Below are 20,773 nucleotides of genomic sequence, written 5' to 3' on the forward strand. Positions count from 1 at the left end.
AAAGATCCATAATATATCATACTAATATTATAAATGCAAAATCTGCGAATCTGCGGGCGACAATTAGTAATTCCATAAGGAAACATTTTATTAAAACACTATTACTATTTTAATTTTAAACTTTGGCACAGCAATTTAAATTTATTTCTAGATATGTTATCGATATTAAAAAATTGTATTTTATAAATAAAATATTTTGTTAAAGATTTTATTTCATAAGTTTATTGTAATATTTATAACGCCATATGTTAGAAAAGTATAAAAATATATATTTTCTAAATATATTAAATAAATTATGACAAAGTTGAAAGCTTCGCAAGACCTCCTAAAGTACAGCTTTTTTGGTAGGAAATTAAAAATCAATCAGCCTTTTCGACAGTGCGTAAGTTGTTTAATTTTAATATATCAATTTGTGTCTATAAGTAAAATACAAAGTAACAGAAAGATTTGGCCCACATTTGTTATTACCATTCCAAATAAGCTCGAAACTTGTGCTAGGAGATGGTTTACTATAATATTCCAATGACCGGATTTAAGAAAGTCTGTGATAATTTTATATACATTTATGCAAATATAACACATGACGCATGACCTACAAATATATTAATAAAACTAAAGGATATTACAAAAGTTATTTTTTTAATTGCATTCTTATTCTAAACTAGATCAAACTGAGCGATAAAATTTTACTAGCGTTGCTTTGTTTGCGAACGATAATTGAATAGTGGGGGGTATCCTTGTGAGGTCGGCTGTTTCCTGCTACAAATCCGATTGCGTACGGCGGTGATACGTAACAGTAAATTGACCAACTATATAAAGACCATTCATTGTTACACATGCATCAGTCGAAAGGTTGACAACACAAATACTATACAAAATGTTCAAGGTATCTACTTAATATCATTTTTTTATTGCGACCTGGACATGGTAAAAAAATTACAGAGTTGTAAAAATTTAGTCATTTGCTAGATCATGTTACCATAGAAAAATAAGCGGTGCATCAATGGAATTTAGTAAAGACCAAAAATTTACGCTTTCAACTCCAACCAAACTCTTAACTCCGTCTTTATTGGGCGAGTGTCTTCTGTGTAGTTTCAGTTATAGCTACTATTAACTGTTAAAGAATAGAATAATTAAATACTAGTAGTACTACAAAGTATGTTATGAGAGTTTCATTGAAGGCATGTTAATAAAAGCAAGAAATTTTATTTGTTTTTTTTTTTCAGTTTGTAGTTCTCGCTTTGTTGGTGGCGGCTGCGCACGGCAGCGCCAGTCATGGTGACTACACCAGCTTCTCGTACGGAGTGGCGGACCCACATACCGGTGATGTAAAGAGCCAGCAGGAGACGCGCGTCGGCGACAGTGTAGTGGGCCAGTACTCACTGCTGGAAGCTGACGGCCACCGCCGCACTGTGGACTACGCCGCTAACGCTCACTCCGGTTTCAACGCCGTCGTGCGTAGAGAGCCCGCTCTGATCGCCCACGCCGCTCCCGTTGCCCACGCAGCTCCCCTGGCGTACGCTGCTCGTGTCGCTCCTGTAGCTTACGCTGCCCACGCTGCTCCTCTGGCATACGCCACCCGAGTCGCTCCCGTAGCGTATGGTGCCCACGCCGCTCCCCTCGCGGTAGCCGCTCAAGTTGTCCCAGCCTCCGTGTCTTACTCCGCACACAGCAGCTCTGTTGCCCACGCCGCTCCCATCGCTCATGCCGCAATTGCTCCCGTCGCTTACGGAGCATACGCTGCTCCATTAGCCCACGGAGCTATCGCTGCTCCTTACGCCCATGGCGCTGTCGCCTACGGTTCTTACGGCGCCCACGGTCTCGGTTACGGTCGTTTGGGTTGGTAAACATGAACTTAAATAAATCTTTTTGTGCTGTGATTTTAGTAATAACGAAATAGAAAACGTGAACCTAGCATACTTGATAAATAACTCGGTACTAGCGAACAAAATACTCAAGATATTTAAATGGCTTAAGTAATGATTGTTTAGAGACTGTCTGATTTATACCTGTAAATAGAATGTTGTAATTGTGTAAAAAATTTACGAAATAAAATTATTCATTCGTATACATTATTTTTATTAACAATTAATACTTGTCAACTTATTTAACCACTGCCTATTATTTTCTAATGATATTTAAACAGATACTGTGTCGTCTTTCATAGGAACATTACAAATCACCGATTAGTGATTTATTGCACATAAATTTTTATCTCTGTTGCAATTTCTCCTCTTCAGCTTTACTTGTTTACCACTAATCTTTCACAAATCGATATATTTGTACACAATTCCCATTTATGTATAGGTAGTACAGCATTCATTAATTTATCAAGTTAATAAAAAAATATTTTAGGTTGCCTAAATGTAAAAAAAAAGTCAGGAGTATCTTATATACCTATAATTTTATAATCTGTCTTTATCCTTTTTTGAAGATACGTTATAAATAAATATAGCAAAACGGTTCTAATTATATATTTTTTTGGTTATATACGGGGAAAAAAGGCGTAGGTGAAGCAGTCGATAAACAATAGTTCGAGCCGGACAGTAATCTTCACATCCGGGATCTGAAAGCCTTATAACAATTTGCTATTTTTTATTTTGAATTTCATATGTACATTTATCCAGGGTTCCCATAGGAATGGTTGACTAAGGTCCAGCCATTCCTCACATGGGGTAGGCTTGTGTCCTTTGTTGAAGACGTATAGGACCTGAAGAATGGAATCGTAAAATCTATTGATATGGTCTTTAAAAATTCGAAATCAATCTAAGTAATATTAACGAATTGTTGTTAATTTTATGATTTAATCTATCGTTTATATTAATCTAAGTTTGCTAGTATGTTATTTAAGAGAACGGTTCAATAGGACAGCAATTTGGCTAATAATAATGTGCGCCCGCGCACTTGCCTTAAATATGGGTCGGACAGCTTTGAAATAAGTAATTTCTGTAAGTACATTTCCTGCATGACTGGTTTTGTGCTTCAACAAAAAATTCATACGAACTTTGCCGTGTCCTTGATCTTAAATACAAGGATATTATTACGTAATATAATAAGGATATGCATGACTTTGAAATAAATTAATTTTTATTTATTAATAACTTGCATGAAACTTGTATTTACTTAATTATATTTACTTTGGTTAATTGCTAATCGATTTATGTCCGTATCATGATTTAGCATAGCAAAAAGCAATAACAATTTTCTAGCAGGATTATCTAATATATAAAATTCTCGTGTCACAGTTTTCGTCACCGTACTCCTCCGAAACGGCTTGACCGATTCTCATGAAATTTTGTGAGCATATTCAGTAGGTCTGAGAATCGGCCAACATCTATTTTTCATACCCCCCCCCCCCCATTTTTTAACTGCGCGCGGACGGAGTCGCGGGCGACAGCTAGTAGTTTTATAAAAAAAACTTATCATTACTTATGGAAATTATAGAAAGGGGAAGTGAATTTGGTGGAGGAGTGGACCTTATAAAAAAAAACTATTTTCATCTCCTTTTTAGCCGACTTCAAAAAGAAGGAGGTTATCAATTCGACTGTATTTTTTTATGTGTGTTACCGCGATGCTCCGCCCCTGGTGGTCCGATTTTCATATAAAATATTTTAATCGAAAGGAAGTGCTTGCAGATGGGTCCCATTTTTTTCAAATAACTAGAAGACTAGTAGATTTTGAATTTAGCTTCAAAATGTGTTGCGAATATTAGGGACATTTTTGCTTTCAGCGCTTACGTAAACCCTGATAAGCAGATGCTAAAGTGTATTCAATTTTCCTTAACCCCAGTCGCCCCTTATCAATAAGCTAAAATAAAATACAAATGCATACTAAGTCCAGTTATAAGTTAGTTAAGTAATAGGTAAGTTGAATGTAAATTAATAAACCGGTTGGTATTAACTAAAACTCGAAAACTGAAATCAGTTGCATACAACTAAGTTTATTAATTTACGACCGCTTTAATTCATGTAAGCGGTTTAATTTAAAACAAACGCATAAGTAATTGCATTTAGAATTATTTAATATTTCAGAATTATTTTATACAGGGTGTCCCCATAATGAATATAATTTTGAGAACCGCCTTGAATTAACTTTTTATTTAATTTTCTATAGTCCTTGATAAATTTATATTGTTAAGGGTTTCAGGATTATTTCCGGGACACTTTTCGATGGAATTACCACTTAACATTTGGATCGTGATCAAGTGCTTTTAGTCATTAAAAAAATCAACATGTATCTGCTTATAATGTATATTTAAAAATAACCACGCCTAGTGGTATTTCAATCTGGGTCTATAAATTTGAATATATAGATCTAATTACATTATGACCGTGATTTACTTGAACAAGTTTTTATTGATTATAAATTGTCCATATAATGTGACAAAAATATTGACCACTTTTAATGCCATCGGAAAAGATACAGGTTTCTCGCTTCCTAGCAAGTTTCCGTTGACTCCGAGAGCATGACACTTGAAGGCCTTGCGCCTATTTCATGTGAATCAGTTTATGAATAAAACTAGCCGTCGCCCGTGACTATCCGCACGGAATAAAAAAAAAACTTAAGTAGTAGCCTATGTGTTCATCTATATTATGTTCTACATCCATTCCAAATTTCATTCAGATCCGTTGAACCGTTTTGGAAATACCTTCTAACAAACATCCATATCCATCCATATCCATCCATACATCTGAACTTTCGCATTTATAATATTAGTCTCACTGTAATAGTACCTCGTAAGAATATTTAATTACCTTACTAGTTATAGTAACACATTATTTAATTTAAAAAAAATAGTTTCCGTACAACAAACATCGATTCAAAATATTAAGATTAGTTTTAATTAACAAGACAGCTTTAAAACCTATTTATTCGTCTTCTTTTTTTGTGTAACGCTTTTTGCAAAAACATTTGCTATTCTTGTTTCTTTGATGATTAACAACAGTTAATTGATAATCAACTGAATTTTTTATATCCTAATAAAATGGGAAATTATTAACCAGTCGTACATAAGAAGAGTTTATAATGAAATTAAATTGACTGCAAAAAGATTTTTCTTCGAAATTAAAATAACTTTTATCTCGACGGCTACATTTTTTACGTCATTCTGATTTAAGCTACGTCGAACGTCGCATTCGACGGCTTTATTTCCGGACGTCGAATTGAAATTCTATCGAAATATTTTTTTTGCTTTGCCAAGATACCTAAAAAATCAGACGGAATATTATTTTGTTTTTTCTTTTTTGTGTGTAAAAATCAAATATACATTTTCCAAATATTTTTCTTTTCAAACAAGTTAACTTTTTTATTTTAAATGTTTAGGAAATCATAATCATTCAATGAAACCTCTTAATTTATAATTCACTGTATTTATAATAATTTAAAAAAACCTCTTAAAAGAAAAGAAAAAGTCAATAAAACAAATTATTCGAATAAAAAAGAAATAAGAAATTTTATGTTAACTGTAAATAGGTTTGCAATCTGTCATATGTTTTTTATAGCATGTACAATAGTCTCCTGCAATTTAAAACAAAAGCGAATGTAGCTTGAAATTTACTTACTAACGCCTAGGGTTGCCACCTCGTTTTCACCAAAGATTGTAAGTTGTCAGCCATATTGTAGACCCTCATTTATATCTACTTACTACAAAATATCAAATGACTCAACCCTTTTAACGTAGGCGGTTATTACATCTAGACCTTGTTCGTTTATTCTTAGCTTAGAGTACATAACTTTAATAAATAATTAATCTTAATAAACTTTAATAATTAATGTTTAATAAATAATCTATATCAATGTAACTAATATTGAATGTACGCTTATATATTTTAAAACTAAAAAACGAATAAAACAATATTTAAATAAAGAAAGTCAATTGACTAAAATAACTTCGAGTAATATGTAAAAGAATATGGTCTTCTCTCTTTGAAATCGGTCAAGGTGGTTTGAAACTGATATTTTACATACAAACACCTACACTACCCTCCTGTTAGTCGGGTAAAACTAAGCAACTAAAGCCATTATCCTTTAAGAAAATAATACATATTTAACCAAAATTGCATGCAAAAAGCCCAGCAGCTGTGTGATCCGCGACAAGAATACTAAAATGGTTAACATTTCGTATCTGCGGTTGCCTTAAATAGAGTACATTACTTATCATATCTCGGTGATCTTGCAAACACAATGTCTCATGTTTCATAATTCAAGCCACAAGAACAAAGTCTTATTCACTTTGGAATAAAATAATAATTTTTTCCTTTAACAGTTTCATCGTCTTTGTTATTGTGTTCTAATCTAATACACATATTTGATTTTTGGTTCAAGTCACAGATTTGATAAAAAAAATAGATTATTGTGAGCTTATCTAGAGCTTAGGAGCCTAGCCTTAGTTAGGGGTGACTAGGCCATAATCACCCACGCTTGTCTAGTGTGGGTTGGTTGACTTCACACATATCTTTAAATTTCTTCTCAGATATGTGCAGGTTGCATCATGATGTTTCCCTTCAATGTAAGAACGTCAGATAAATGTACACATACATACATACATTACATATGTAAATCGAAAAACACATTGGTACATGGCAGGATTCGAACCCAGAACCTGTAAATAGCCGCGTACCCACCTAGCGCACAGGCTCGCGCGGCAGGCTCGCGAGCCAATGCCTCGGCTGGTGTGGACGTGCGGCAGCCTCAGTAGTTTTGTTCCGCGGAACAAAACTACTGAGGCTGCCGCAGGAGCCATCGCTCGCGATCCGGACACCGAGGCTGCCACGTGAGCCTGTGCGCTAGGTGGGTACGCGGCTATTTGCAAGTCAAGTGCTGAGCCCCTGAGCCACCGACGCTCATTACGTCAGTCGGAATTGTAACAAAAACATTTAGAATATTTGTTTCTTAAAAAGGTACTCCAATTGCATGTTCAACAAGCACGAGCAGTTCAACAAATGACACACATATTTCTAAGAAAATATTTGAACTATAACACTTCGCATTTTTTTTAATTTTTCAGAAAAAACTGCGTCATATTCAGCTCAAAATATGATGTTGACGTGATAGGTGAATTAGTTCCGGTAATCCCAGCATCACAATGTAACTAGGTCTCGTCCGTTAAAGATAATTCTTTTCAGATGTACACAAACAAATTCAGTTCCAATTTAAAAACAAAGACTCAGTCTGGTGACTGTACAAAGTGTTTGCGAAGCGCTTTCTGTTATTCAAATTTAAAATGTTTTGCATAAAAAATAATCACTAGCCAAAATTGTTACAATTGTTTGAAGCGAATACAATTTTGGAGATGATTTTGAAATACTTTAAACAAACTCTCAATAAGGCTAACTCATAAACTTTTCACTTTTGGACATCTTTTGTTGAGTACTAGGAGACCAGAAGTGAAGGACGGTACCTCAAGGTAGTCTGATGACCTCATGAGGACGGCAGTCGTTGGATTTGAATGGGGAAGACCTGGTATTGATGTAATTGTTAAAATCTGTTTCACTTTCAATGTTAATACTAAAATTCAGTAGGTGTTAGATGAATTACTTTACGTATGTACATAATAATAACTTGATAAAGGTTAACTAGTTTATATTAAAGAAACCTTGACTATTACAGTGTTAAATAGATTTGACATTAAAATAGACTAATAAATATATGTACTTTCTTATTTTAACAATAAGCTTTAAGTTTAAAATGATCTTATTTTTAAGTTCGTAATTTTTTTAAGCTCTGACATTATTCAGTTTCTAAACATTTACAGTGTTAGTTGATAAACCCAAATGCTATGTTTCGTTTATAAACAAGTTACCTGATGTATTTTTTTAATAAGTTGATATCAAACTTTACGACCTTAATTGTCTTCCGCTATTCGCGTCATTTTTGGACACCCTGTATTACAAAAATTTCTTCCATATATTATCATGCTTTGTCATACGCACCTGTTTAAATGACACATGTACCCATAAATCTTTCTTTGTATTACTTTCCAGCGAGATCAAGCAACGGCCTTGCGTTTCCGGATACTTCGTAATGAGCATATTATACTTTGACGTACACGCATTTTTTAAAGATCACCAAGTGAGCCAGCCGCGCCCGCGCATGTATGATTTGTATAAAAGCTCTGCTTCGCATTTGTCGGCATTCATTCAACGAGTGGAAATCATCCCGACTAAACCACAATGGCAGCTAAGGTGATTACAGTGTAGTGTTATCGTGATTAGTTTTAGGATTAGAAAATGTGTTTGTTTCTTATATTAGGTTACATAGATCTAAATTATCTAATAAGTGACCTAAAATTCTTAATCATTCAATTGTTTCGTATTTTCTAAATCATTTATATATAAGTTTTATTCATCACTAAAATACTAATAACCTAAATTATTCGTTTAGTTTTTAGTCAATTAGTTTCTAAATCAAATACAGCAACAATTCCATTTGGATAATTCATCTAGTCTTCAAAATTTACGAAGACGAAATTTCTTAAAAGAATTAACTTTTACAATACTTGTTCAAGATTATTATTACGTGATCTAAATTTTTAATTGTTTTCCATTTAATTGTCTTGTTTTACTTATAACTAGAGTATACAAAAATAACTTAGTGTTTAATAACTTAGAGAATAGAGTAATCTTTTCAAGCACACCAGTCACGTAAACTCGGACCATTAATATTCTTTTGACGGTTACTTAAGAATGTAGGACTGCACTTTTTACATTAACTACGTGCAGACTTGTTACATATCAATCAATCAAAAGCTCATTTTCTATTCCATTTTGAACACCAACTTGAATTAAAAACTAACAATGTATATCATATCTGCAATATATACAATATATCAATGTGCTACGAAGTCTTCTATGTCTCCTAATGTAATCTAACAAATCGCGTTTTAATAACCATTTGAAGGTTAATTGTTTTTACAAGTTGTTATGACAGATGAAAGCATGCAAAGGAGTGAAACGCTGTAATAAGCCCTTTATTTTTATTTTCTTTTCATCTGCAGTTCGTCGTAGTGCTCGCTTTGGTGGCCGTGGCCCACAGCTCTGTGGTGCCAGTGGTGCCAGTCGCGAAAGCAGACGACTACACAAGCTTCGCTTACGACGTCGCCGACCCCAACACAGGGGACTACAAGAGCCAGGTCGAGACCCGTGTCGGTGGAACTGTCAAGGGCCAGTACTCGCTCCTCGATGCTGACGGCACCAAGCGCACGGTTGACTACGCCGCCGATGACGTCAACGGTTTCAACGCTGTCGTCAGGAAGGACCCCGCGGTTGTGGCCACTCCTGCCGTTGTAGCGACCGCTCCTGCTGTCGTCTCCTCTGCCCGTACTGTTGTTGCTGCTGCTCCTACCGTTGTAGCTTCGGCTCCTGCCGTGGTCGCCTCCGCCCCCGCAGTAGTAGCCGCCCGCGCCTACGCTCCATCCCTGTACGCTGGTGCCTTGTACTCCCAGAAGTACTACTCTCCCGCTGTGTACGCGGCCGGTACTCCTACCGTCGTGACCCGTAACTTGGCCGGCCCTGCCTACTACACTGCGTCCGCCCCTGTCTTCGCCCGCACTGTCGCCGGACCCACTTACGTGGCCCAATCCCCCTACAGCTACGCAGCTTACTCTTCTCCAGTTACCTACTGGTAAATACCTGGAATGTTTAGGACGTATCCAAATACTTGGCTTGTAAATAGTTAATTTTGTACATAATCAGTGCGGTTATAATAAAAAAATGATTTCCAATTTGTCTACATTTTTATTTTATTTTTATAAGTTACCCATTAATTTTAAGAATGTAAAGCGATATACAACAATTTGATAAAAAAAAAATTCCAGACAAGAATTACAAAAATATTTTTATATACAAATTTGAACTTATAAAGGAACTTGTTAATGTTTTTATAATCTGTCTTCAATAATTTTTATTAGGCCTGTACTTTTTAAGTTATTTAAAAAGTTTTATATATCCGTAGACCATTTGTGTGTAAGTTCTCTACAAGAAAAAATCTTACTAATATTAAAATGCGAATGTTTAGATGGATGTATTTTTGTTTGAAGATATCTCCAGAACGGATTAATGGGTCTTGATGAAATTTAGGCACGGTTGTAGAACGCATAGGCTACTTATAAAGAATTTTTTAATGCTGCGCGGATAGAGTCGCGGGCGACAGCTAGTCAAAGAATAAGACATAACAAGAAAGTTAAGATCTTAAAACAAAATAAAAAAACTTTTGATTGCGAAGTCAAGAATGCCTTATTGTTGATCTAAATGAAAAACAATTCAATTCGATATTAATAAAAACTGCAAAACATGTCACTAACCATAGAAAAAATGTGTTTTCAAATAATTCTCACGACATAGGAGCAACGGATATCCTATTGATCGTACATAGCATCGGTATGGTATAAGTTGGCCACGACCTGAATACATTATTTAAAAAAAACTCGCAATATATACAACTTTTATAATACTACTAGTTGTTGACTGCAATTTCATCGGTGTGAAACTAAGAAAAAACTTATTTTATTCATTGCGGGTTCATTGAGTTAAGATGAAAGAAAAACTTACTTTCGTCTTTTATAGGTTGAAAATTAGCCTATAAAATATTGGAGACAATATTCTATTTATGTTTCAAATTTCATCTAAATTCGTGTGACCGTTTTCGAGGTACGTCGTAAAAAGATCCCTCCAATGTTCGCATTTATAATATTAGTAAGACTAGTTATTGGCAAGGAATTTAAAAAGAATTGCATTAGTTGTCCCTGAATTATGTCAGAGAATCTAAATCTATTCCATTTATAATATTAGTAAGATCTAGAAGTTTAATATTTCTAGAACCTTTCAAGGTACTCAACATGAAGTACTTTAGTCCAGTATTATACTAAGTCGAACAAGAAGCTATGATAAATAATTTCTTGTTCTTACTAGCTCAATGTATATTTAACCTAATTTTAATTATTCTAGTTGTTACTTTTTTTAATAAACCATTCATGTAGAGACTATTTTTTACTTCACAATAAATTGTTTACGAATCATTTAATTTATACCCAAAAAAGTTAAGTAAAGATCTGATTGTGATTATACACTTAAATAGGACTAATATGAGAATCAATAACGATAACTGAAATATTTGTTAAAAAATAATAGTGTTCAAGAAAGAGGGACATTAAACTTTCTGCCATCTGTGTACTATACGGGTAAAAACAGAAGAATAACTCAACTCTCGTATCCAACCACGGCGTTAGTTTTTTAATGAGTATAAAAGCGATTGGAAATTATGTCTTAATACAGAGATATACCTTTTAATAGGAGGAAATGACAACGTGCCTGGAGTTTATAAACTAGGCTACTAAGCATGACCTTGAAAACATTTAAAACAGACACATCCAAAGAAATATATTTCGTTGTTCATGTGAATAATATAACTGGATGCTACTTAACTAGGATAAATTATAGATTCTAAGCAAAGATAATTTATTGAGTAAACATAGATTGATCAGGATATCCGGGAATGACGTGTACAACGGAGTACACATACCTTGGTCTAAAATATGACAATTTAACCCAACTTACAACTATCCAAAGTTGCTTCGTTTAGCCGCTGGAGGGCTTTAAAATTTGTAAATTATTTTACATTTATAGAAATACCTCAAAAAGTCTTAAATAGTAAATTCATATTAAACACGGTTTTTGGTTCACAAGCAACACCTTTTCTTAAAACAAATCTTTGTCATAAAACCTACAGGGGGCTCGGAAACACGAATATCAGAACAAAATTATCACTGCCAACCTTTTTTTTGTTAAATATAAAGTTTGATTTTCAAAATGTTTGCTCCGGTAAAATTTTGGTTTGGCCAGTGCTGTTGTCACAAGATACCTTTTTGTCTAAAACCTTATGAGTTTAATACTTCTACATGAATAATAAGTTACTTAGTAAAATGTTATACACAGGATTTACTTAAAATTATAAAATTTATTACAATCACACATATTGACATACGATCTCATGTCATTGAATATATCCTATATTAATAGAAATTAACAATTATCAAGTATTTTTAATAGCTAACGACTTCCCTTCGCAAATTTAGCAGATTTGTATAAAAATGCTGAGATTTGCTTAAACGGCATCATTTAACGACTGACATCGTCCCAAACCCACTAAGAAATGGCAGCTAAGGTAAGTGGAAAATATTTCAAAATTGCAACGTTAAGTTTTTCTCCAATTAATTGCAAAATTCTGATTACTTGGTACATCCTGATGCTTAGTTCATTATTTCTTGTGTTTTGTGATAACATTTTTTCTTTTTCAGTTGTTCGTCATCCTCGCCTTCGTGGCTGCGACTCAAGCGTCGATACTTGCGACCTCTCAAGACAACGACTATACAAGCTTCGCATACGATGTCGCTGATCCTAACACTGGTGACTACAAGAGTCAAGTAGAGTCAAGAATCGGAGGCACAGTCAAAGGTCAATACTCCTTAATCGACCCTGATGGCACCAAACGTATCGTTGACTACACCGCTGATGATATTAACGGATTCAACGCAGTCGTCAGGAAGGAACCGATTGTTACTCAAGCAGTAGTTCCTGTATCTCCTGCCATAATTCCCGCCGTGAAATCAGTTGTATCCACTCCATTACGTTCCATTTCTTCGCCAGCGGTCTACTCTGTAGGATCTCCACGGTACTACACCGCCTCTCCAAGTGTCTACAACGCTAGGAGTTACGTCGCACCTTACTATTATCCGCGTTCTACCACCTACAATTCTTATGCTGCCCCATTGAATTATTATTATTAAATAATCAACACTTCTTGCGATGTAAATATGTAAAATATTTGTATGCTGGATAATAAACGGTTTCGATTAAATAATCTTTATTTTCTGTTATCTTCTTAAACTTAGCTATCTTGTTGAGGCACGCATAGCATATGCAGCTATTTTAAGTAAAACATTTTAATTAGGACCTAATAAATCATGTTACGAAGAGCAACATAAAACTTAATACATCCATTTCAGTGCTAAAATGAAACAAAGAAAACGAAATTGATCATATTTACTCGTATAGTTCACATTTTTTCCTCATTTAAATAGTTTAGAAATAAATATATGTATGAGTTAATTTTGTCGCATGTAACATGTACCAACAATTAAAAACTTTAAATCTTTAAGACATTTTTTTCAGTAAGTCTTAAATCTGTTCTACATCATTAAATTATTTTAATGATACAATTGCAATTATAAGTTTTAAAGTAATTAGATTCAAATGGAAAATGTATAATATATTTTTATTACAATTTAAAAAGTAAAATTACAGATTCTATAAATATCAATGTAGTGCATTGTAGAATAACACTTTTGGGATCGTTCATTATCACATGAGACTTGAAAGGAAAAATAACTAACTATATATCACAAAGGCCGGGTATTTAGAACTCCGAGATCAAATTCCATGTTTAAAATATATTGCTATCTCTGTCTTGTCAAAAATGAAGACGGAGATGACTGTATATTTTATACACAGATTTTGGTGTTAGAAACCCACGGTTAGTCAATGACTCTACTGACCAAAGCACAACAGGTCCAAGGGGGTTCAATAAAATGAATGACATTATGAAGTTATATTGAGTTAGATTAAAAATATTCCTGTTTAGAAAACTATTGCAATAAGAATATTACATATTTATATTAAAAGAGTTTAATTCAAAAAATAATGAGGTAACTTTACATATAATACAATACATTGTGTACATTTCATGTCCACAAATAATATTTGTGAAGTATTTTACAGAAGGAACAAGTTACACTTAAATATTATGTGCGTATATAAATACAATTAAAGTAAATATTAATGAAGGACTAGTTCTAACTATGACACAGAGTATGCATATTCAGAGATGTTTCTTAAAAATTAAATCAATGAATTTATACCTTAAGAATTTAAACATTATTTTGCACTGTATAAATTTTTCTAAGGTTGCAAAGCGTCCATTATTGTTCCCGCAGTTTTGATAAAATCATAAATAGCTGAAAATAGCATAGTAGTTTTTTTTTATAAATATGGTTTTCCATATCGTAAAAACGAGTAAATTTTTCATGTACAAATCAGTTGTTTAAAAAATTAAAAATTAAGACTTTTTTCCCTTTCACCAACATCATATCAATATAGAAGTACAATACATTATTTAATAATACATATTTAATACATATTTACCTACATTCAAAATTTATTAAATGGTTACACTCTACTCATAAAACTAAGCTCTGCTTGACTTATATATTTGAGCTCTTTAGTCTTAAAATAATTCTAATAAAACGACAATTTTCGTCAACTTCATTATAATTTTGTTTCTTGACCTATGAGTATACCTATACTTTGTTCCTTTGTAGACTATTTCTACTAAAATATTTACGCAACCTGGTTTGTTCTTTTTCTCACATTACCATAACATAATATTAAGGATCATCCATTAATCACGTGAAGCTCGAGAGGTTCCTAAGGAAATCACGATACATCACGTGGGGGGAGGGGGATAGAATAAGATATCAGGTCCATTTATTTACTGAATGACTTCAAATTTTTTATGTTTTTCAATTCCAATTTCAAATTTAAATAAAACTTTATACGAATACTAGCTGTCGCCCGCGACTCCGTCCGCGCGCAGTAAAAAAAAAATGAAAAATAGATGTTGGCCGATTCTCAGACCTACTGAATATGCTCACAAAATTTCATGAGAATCGGTCAAGGCGTTTCGGAGGAGTACGGGAACGAAAACTGTGACACGAGAATTTTATATATTAGAAATAAATAATGGAGATCATAAAGTTACAAAAAAACATCACGTAATTAATGGACGACCCTTTAACTATACATCATTTATACAATATATTTAATTTCATAACTTTCACAAAATAAAAATAGTAAATTTTGTTTAGAGTAGTTAGAACTTTATTTGTAACTGAGTATATGTTTCCTCTGTCGAAAAATCTTTACACTGTATTATTGTTGTCTTTGTTTAGTCATAAAGAAAAAGAGGGACAAATATATTTGAATCGGTCATTTCAAAAACCACTTAAGTCAACATTTTTTCCAACATGCTTTTTTTACAGAAAATGGTTTTTCAAAGGTAGATGTGTATTCTGGGTGAAAACAACTTAAGTCAAAACATTCCTTCCTCTTTTAATAATACCGATTGATTGAACATTCATTCTCATTATTGAAGAAAATAACAACTTCTGTTTCACTTCCATCAACGAAAGCCTATAATAAAAGTGCCCATCAATAAAAATAAAATAGACGATTTAAAACTAGTTCAAGATAGCATTCCGGAAGAGCATATGCCATTTTATAACAACATTTTTAGCCAACTGCAAATGTTGAAGATAATCCAGATGAGAATGATGGAGAATATGACTATGTACCATAAAGATATTAAAACATGACAAATTAATACATGTGAAATATTAATAAGATTATTTTTAAGTGTAATTCTTAATTACAAGCAATAAAAAATATGATTACTACAATTTTTTTGGTTAAATTATATACCACTAAAGCTATTTCTCGCTAAAACAACATAAGTCAAGAACTGTTTATCAGGTTTTTTTCATTATTTCTATTAATAAAGCGAAAAGATTATACGCTATTTTAATTTTTTACCCCTCGAATACTAAATTAACCATAAAGAAGCTCTTCAAAACTCATTTGTTTGTGTATGAAACAGTTTTTATTGATTTCTGAAAAATTATAATTTTGTGACTTATGAGGTTTTTGAAATGACCGATTCATTTTTATACAAGCAGTGTTCACAATTTATTACTGTCCTAATAGGCGGCCATAAATGTAATATACTTGAATATGTTAATTTTTGGCATGATTATTAAAAAAAATATTATGCGTTATGAATGTCAACAATCCAACAATATTTTTATACTATATATATATAACGCTTAAAAACTTTTTTGCTATTAACCGTACATTTTGGCCTGATCATATTTTATATTATTGATATTAATATATCTACAGGAAAATGCGATTATAGAGAAAAATATTATATAAATTTACACTTTTCATAAATAGTTTAGAAATTTCTATCAAGATTTTTTTTAATATCAAAAAATTCACAAAATATAGAAATCTAATAAATTGTAGGTATAGAACATTTTATAACATTATTCTTGTTTTAAAAATCGTAAAAATTACATTAATTGCTAGTACCCTTTCTGATAACGGGCCGTCTTCTTTTGTTTCCAAATTAAACAACAGTTTTACGAAGATAATAATTTCACAGTAATATAGGTAATATAGATTTAAACAATTTAAAATTTTGGATGTTCTTTAGGTAGTCTTTTCATTGATATTAATATAAAAGCCTTTATATAAATAAGTTTTAGTTTCAACAATACACTTTTTGTTTCATTCGGTCTTTAAATAGCCGTTTTCGTCCATAGTAAGTCTTACTCGGATTGCTTCGAAATTTTTATAATCCATTTCTTCGCCTGTCGTTTCCGTATTATCTACAATTGTTATTTCATTTCCTATACTTGTATCTATCCACTGTACAGTTGAAGTGCTGTCACAAGGCATAAAGTACGTCGCTCCGTCAGTCTTTGACATCACAGTCGAAACCAAATTCATTTGGTCCCAAGTCAGAGACACGTCGTTAAGCAACGGCTCCGCATACCTGCGAAAATTAATAGCATTATTAACAAAAATTTAAAAATAGAATGCGATTAACCTAAAAAAAATCGTTTACAAGATATTCTAAATTCAAATTTAAAATCAAAACCCTTGTTTTCTTCTCAAAATTCATCATCCATCCATCCACCGATTTACCGTGGGTTTCTGAAATCCCGTATAAAATATATTGTTATTTCTGTTTTGTCAAATTGTAATGACAGGAATTATGTTTTATACAAAGATTTTGTTATCGGAAACCAACAATTAGTGATTTAATCGAATTAACATTTTCTCTACAAGGTACTCGCGTGTCCTTGTCAAAATTTGAAGGAAAAATGACACTGGCAACTTCCGATTAAAGTAAGTGTTGCAATTTGGAATATTTTTTCTAAAACGAAATTTGGGTTACTAGGTTAGAGGTGACCTATAAAGTAGTGCTTTGCAAAATTTCGGCTAAAATAATAATTTTTGATATGAAAATATAATCTATATTACAAATCTATGAAATTATAAATAAAGATAAACAATAAATTGATATTTATTTGGAAATCTCTTTGATGCTGAAAACTAATTTAAAAATAATATTTACTAGTTTCAAAAACAATTGTTCGTTGTATTTACTAAAATAAATTATATCTGTGCCCAAATAAAAATAATGAATTTAATCTGTTACTTGACCTACATTAGACTCTTAATTTATTCATTATATATGTAGATATTTTGATAGTACAACGTATAAACTGGAATGCGGTAGTTTTGGGTAAATGTTAAGACATTAAGCAATTCCTTTAGACATTGTGATAGTAACTATTAACATTTAATTTGATTGTACCAGTTTTATGGTTTCATAACTGAATATTTGTGATTTTATTTAACTAAATATAATTTAAGGTGCTAATACGTACAGAATCCTAACACTAAAATGTGTGTTTATATGATATTATTTCCTATGTATTTATACACAAAAGTAATATTGCCTAAATGAATAGCTTATGTAAAATTCCACAATCGTGAATTTGAAATGAAGTAATTCAAAGCCTAGCTATCAAAAGACCCCGTTTTTGAAAGTTATTTTGGTAGCAAGAATTATTCCTGTAACATTGCGATTAAAATTGGACAGGCGTTAGTTGTATATTTTAACTAATCTTTTAAAAACGGGGCTTCATAATGTTTTTTTCTTCGTTATAATTTATGTTAATATAAATTTACCTATATGTGTCGGAGGTCCGCCGCCGCAACTGCTGTCCCCAATCATGACGATAACTTCAATTTGATCCGGATATACTATATGCCAATTCATTTGGTTGGTCGGAAAGGGATATCAGGTATGAACTAGGTAGGAGTACTTTTTATAGTAGTTATAGTAATTTAAATTAATTGATATGTTTCAAACGATCTAGGTTTGACTTAATCAAAAATATAAAATAGGTAATTTAAATTTTTACTTGTGTTAACTGTGAAACTAAATTAATAAACTTGATTTATCTGGCAATCAATGTTGTTACTGAAAAAATGTATGTCTGTCGAATTGAGTTAAAGCAAGGGATCTGTTGGATTGGGATTTTAAGGATATATTTTTCAATAGGTAAAAATCGTTTTCATTTTCCGTTAAAATAATTTTGAAAAATTTCGATATACTCACTCATTGGGGGCAACTTTTTGCAGTTTTTTTCATAGACATCTTTTTATATTTTAGACAATTATATTTAATTTATTTATTACCATTAATACCAAACGTGTACGTGGATTTTATTGTTAAAATATATACTATTCTACATAATATGAAATAAATGATGAGAACTAGATTTACTGTAATTTTTCATTTTACAAACATAGGCTGTTATCTAAGCAAAAATATTATATATAATAATTATGTATATTTTTTGTAAGATAAGTACATGAGCCACTAATCTATGGGCTTGGACGCAGCTACATTTTAATTATTAAGGTATTAAAGGAATAGCAAAGTTATACATAAGAACAACAAACATATTTATTCTATGGCAAAGGATATTAATGACGAATTAAATAATAATTCTTCGGATAGCTTATTTGCTACTTAAATATGACAGGCGTCTAAAATTTAGCGCTCTCTGAAATTCTACTTAGTACAACAAAAAATCATTAAAGTGCATTATCCATTAGTACATAGTGTAAATCTGCTTTAGTTTTCTAATTCTTTTACAATTACCCCTTTATATACTTGTTCATTTTACACCAGCCCATCTAATTGCACTTATATTTCCATTCAATAAAGACAATCTTAAATAATTATATATCTAACATGACGAATACAATTAAGGGACAATAAAACACAATTGTACATTTTAGCAACATTTTTTTATTAATTTAAGAATTCCACAATGGAACAAATGTTTCCTTCCATATAATATCTATGTCTAAATAAGATGTAGGTACGTGTAGTGGGATCCAACTGCGTTTACTTTCAATAATTGCTGCTCATGGAATATTAGAATATTACCTGTATCAGAATTCTTTAACAAAATTTATTTACATCATCGTATTGAATATGTTTGAAAACTCTGACATCAAACATACTAGAAAGGTAACACTGGTATTCAATAACTTGCCACGTTTTAAAACAATACTGTGAGAGAACATTTGTAATCAAATATATCCAACACGTATCCGATTCAGTACATCGAGAACGTCAAGCGAAATTACTAACTCACACACAATAAACATACTTATATGTTTACATGAAACAGGACTCTGAGATCAGACCCATGTCATGCACACATTTCAGAATTCCATCTCAATATTGCCCGCTCCGAAGCAAACATAACATTTACGCCCTAAATTTATTATTAACCTAACAAATTATAATTCCAAAATGTTACCACGCTAAATAATTCGCTAGAATGAATAAAATAATTATTTAAATAAGAAGAAAAAAATTCTCTAATAGAAAAACAAGTCGCGCGCCTTCAAATTTCATTATAAATTCGTAACCGGCCTTTGAAATTAAAATCTCGAAGGCGTTTTGTTTTACATTTGAAGTGAACGCGACTTACAACACAAACAAGCGTTGCATGTGGTCAAACCATTCGCCAAATTATCTGCTACATCCATCTTATGTTAATATTTGTACATTTATTTTTATTTTATGTACATTCAACCCGCTTCCATCTTACTTGCCTTAACCGTACATCGTATAATATAATACAAAAAAATGAAGTCAACTAATAAAATATCTAATGTAAAATCACAAGTAGTGCTATTCTTACTGTTAAGAAATTTTATATTTTTTATTTCATATATAAAAAAGTCGCTTAAAAAAATCACAGACAATCTCTTTCCCCTTTACAAACATATACCATCGATCGATTATTCCCTTACTAAGCATTGTTACTTCTACGTACAAAAATCTACTTAGTTTTACAACCATGGTGGTTTACATACAATCTTACAATCGATCCTAACACGATTTTATCATCCTAACATGTACTCGGGCGAGTACATCAGTATACCCTTGTTCGTCGCGAGACACAAACCAAATCAAAGGCAAATTAAATGCATACGCACCAACATATCACGGGTTCCGTGCTGTAGCTTTACCCACAACAATTATAATGCTCCTAATTTAAAACGGTCTCTAGCTATTATGAATGTCTTATAAAAATGAATGCTTTTGTTATAATTATTTAGTGTCTTCAGTATTAAAGGCACGGAACCCTGATACCATGTACTAACATTAAGAGGAAAGTAAATCTTACATTCTCGAACTTTCCATTATCCATCCGCGGGCTGTCCGTACATAATAGTCGCCAAATTTCACCCGTATTCCCTTTGTACTTTTCACGAATAAACTAAGCTAAATTATATCGTATTGATGATATACCAAAAATATAATTTTGGCAACATATAAAATCCGATATCATTTCATATTAAATTTTTTAATTAAATTTGTACTGACAGTAGCTCTAAGACTTTCCAATTTGTACTATAGTTGTTTATATAATGACCGTGTTCGTTGTACCTCATTATGTGTTGTTATTTACTTATTTAATTACATATATAAATGTAGAGACATTCACTCGAATTCGACATTAAGTATATAGGATATAGAAGATGTGTAAATATCATGAAAT

At 32.1% G+C, this 20,773-nt stretch overlaps 3 protein-coding genes across 3 annotated transcripts; all 3 read left to right on the forward strand.

Annotated features, from left to right (window-relative positions):
• The first annotated feature begins 805 nt into the window (after positions 1 to 805).
• LOC106718827 (cuticle protein 7) lies at positions 806 to 2,012 on the forward strand. Its single transcript, XM_014513015.2, has 2 exons — positions 806 to 886; positions 1,227 to 2,012. Exons 1-2 carry the CDS (start codon positions 878 to 880, stop codon positions 1,845 to 1,847), a joined length of 630 nt encoding a protein of 209 aa, XP_014368501.2. The 5' UTR covers positions 806 to 877; the 3' UTR covers positions 1,848 to 2,012.
• A 6,088-nt stretch (positions 2,013 to 8,100) lies between these two features.
• Positions 8,101 to 9,719, forward strand: LOC106718825 (cuticle protein 8-like). Its single transcript, XM_014513012.2, has 2 exons — positions 8,101 to 8,183; positions 8,996 to 9,719. Exons 1-2 carry the CDS (start codon positions 8,172 to 8,174, stop codon positions 9,623 to 9,625), a joined length of 642 nt encoding a protein of 213 aa, XP_014368498.2. The 5' UTR covers positions 8,101 to 8,171; the 3' UTR covers positions 9,626 to 9,719.
• A 2,389-nt stretch (positions 9,720 to 12,108) lies between these two features.
• On the forward strand, positions 12,109 to 12,822 carry LOC106718833 (larval cuticle protein A2B-like). The gene is made up of 2 exons (XM_014513027.2): positions 12,109 to 12,159; positions 12,293 to 12,822. Exons 1-2 carry the CDS (start codon positions 12,148 to 12,150, stop codon positions 12,779 to 12,781), a joined length of 501 nt encoding a protein of 166 aa, XP_014368513.2. The 5' UTR covers positions 12,109 to 12,147; the 3' UTR covers positions 12,782 to 12,822.
• The last annotated feature ends 7,951 nt before the right edge of the window (positions 12,823 to 20,773 follow it).

The sequence above is a fragment of the Papilio machaon genome, chromosome 1, assembly GCF_912999745.1.
Source record: "Papilio machaon chromosome 1, ilPapMach1.1, whole genome shotgun sequence".
In the NCBI taxonomy this organism is placed as follows: Eukaryota; Metazoa; Arthropoda; class Insecta; order Lepidoptera; family Papilionidae; genus Papilio; species Papilio machaon.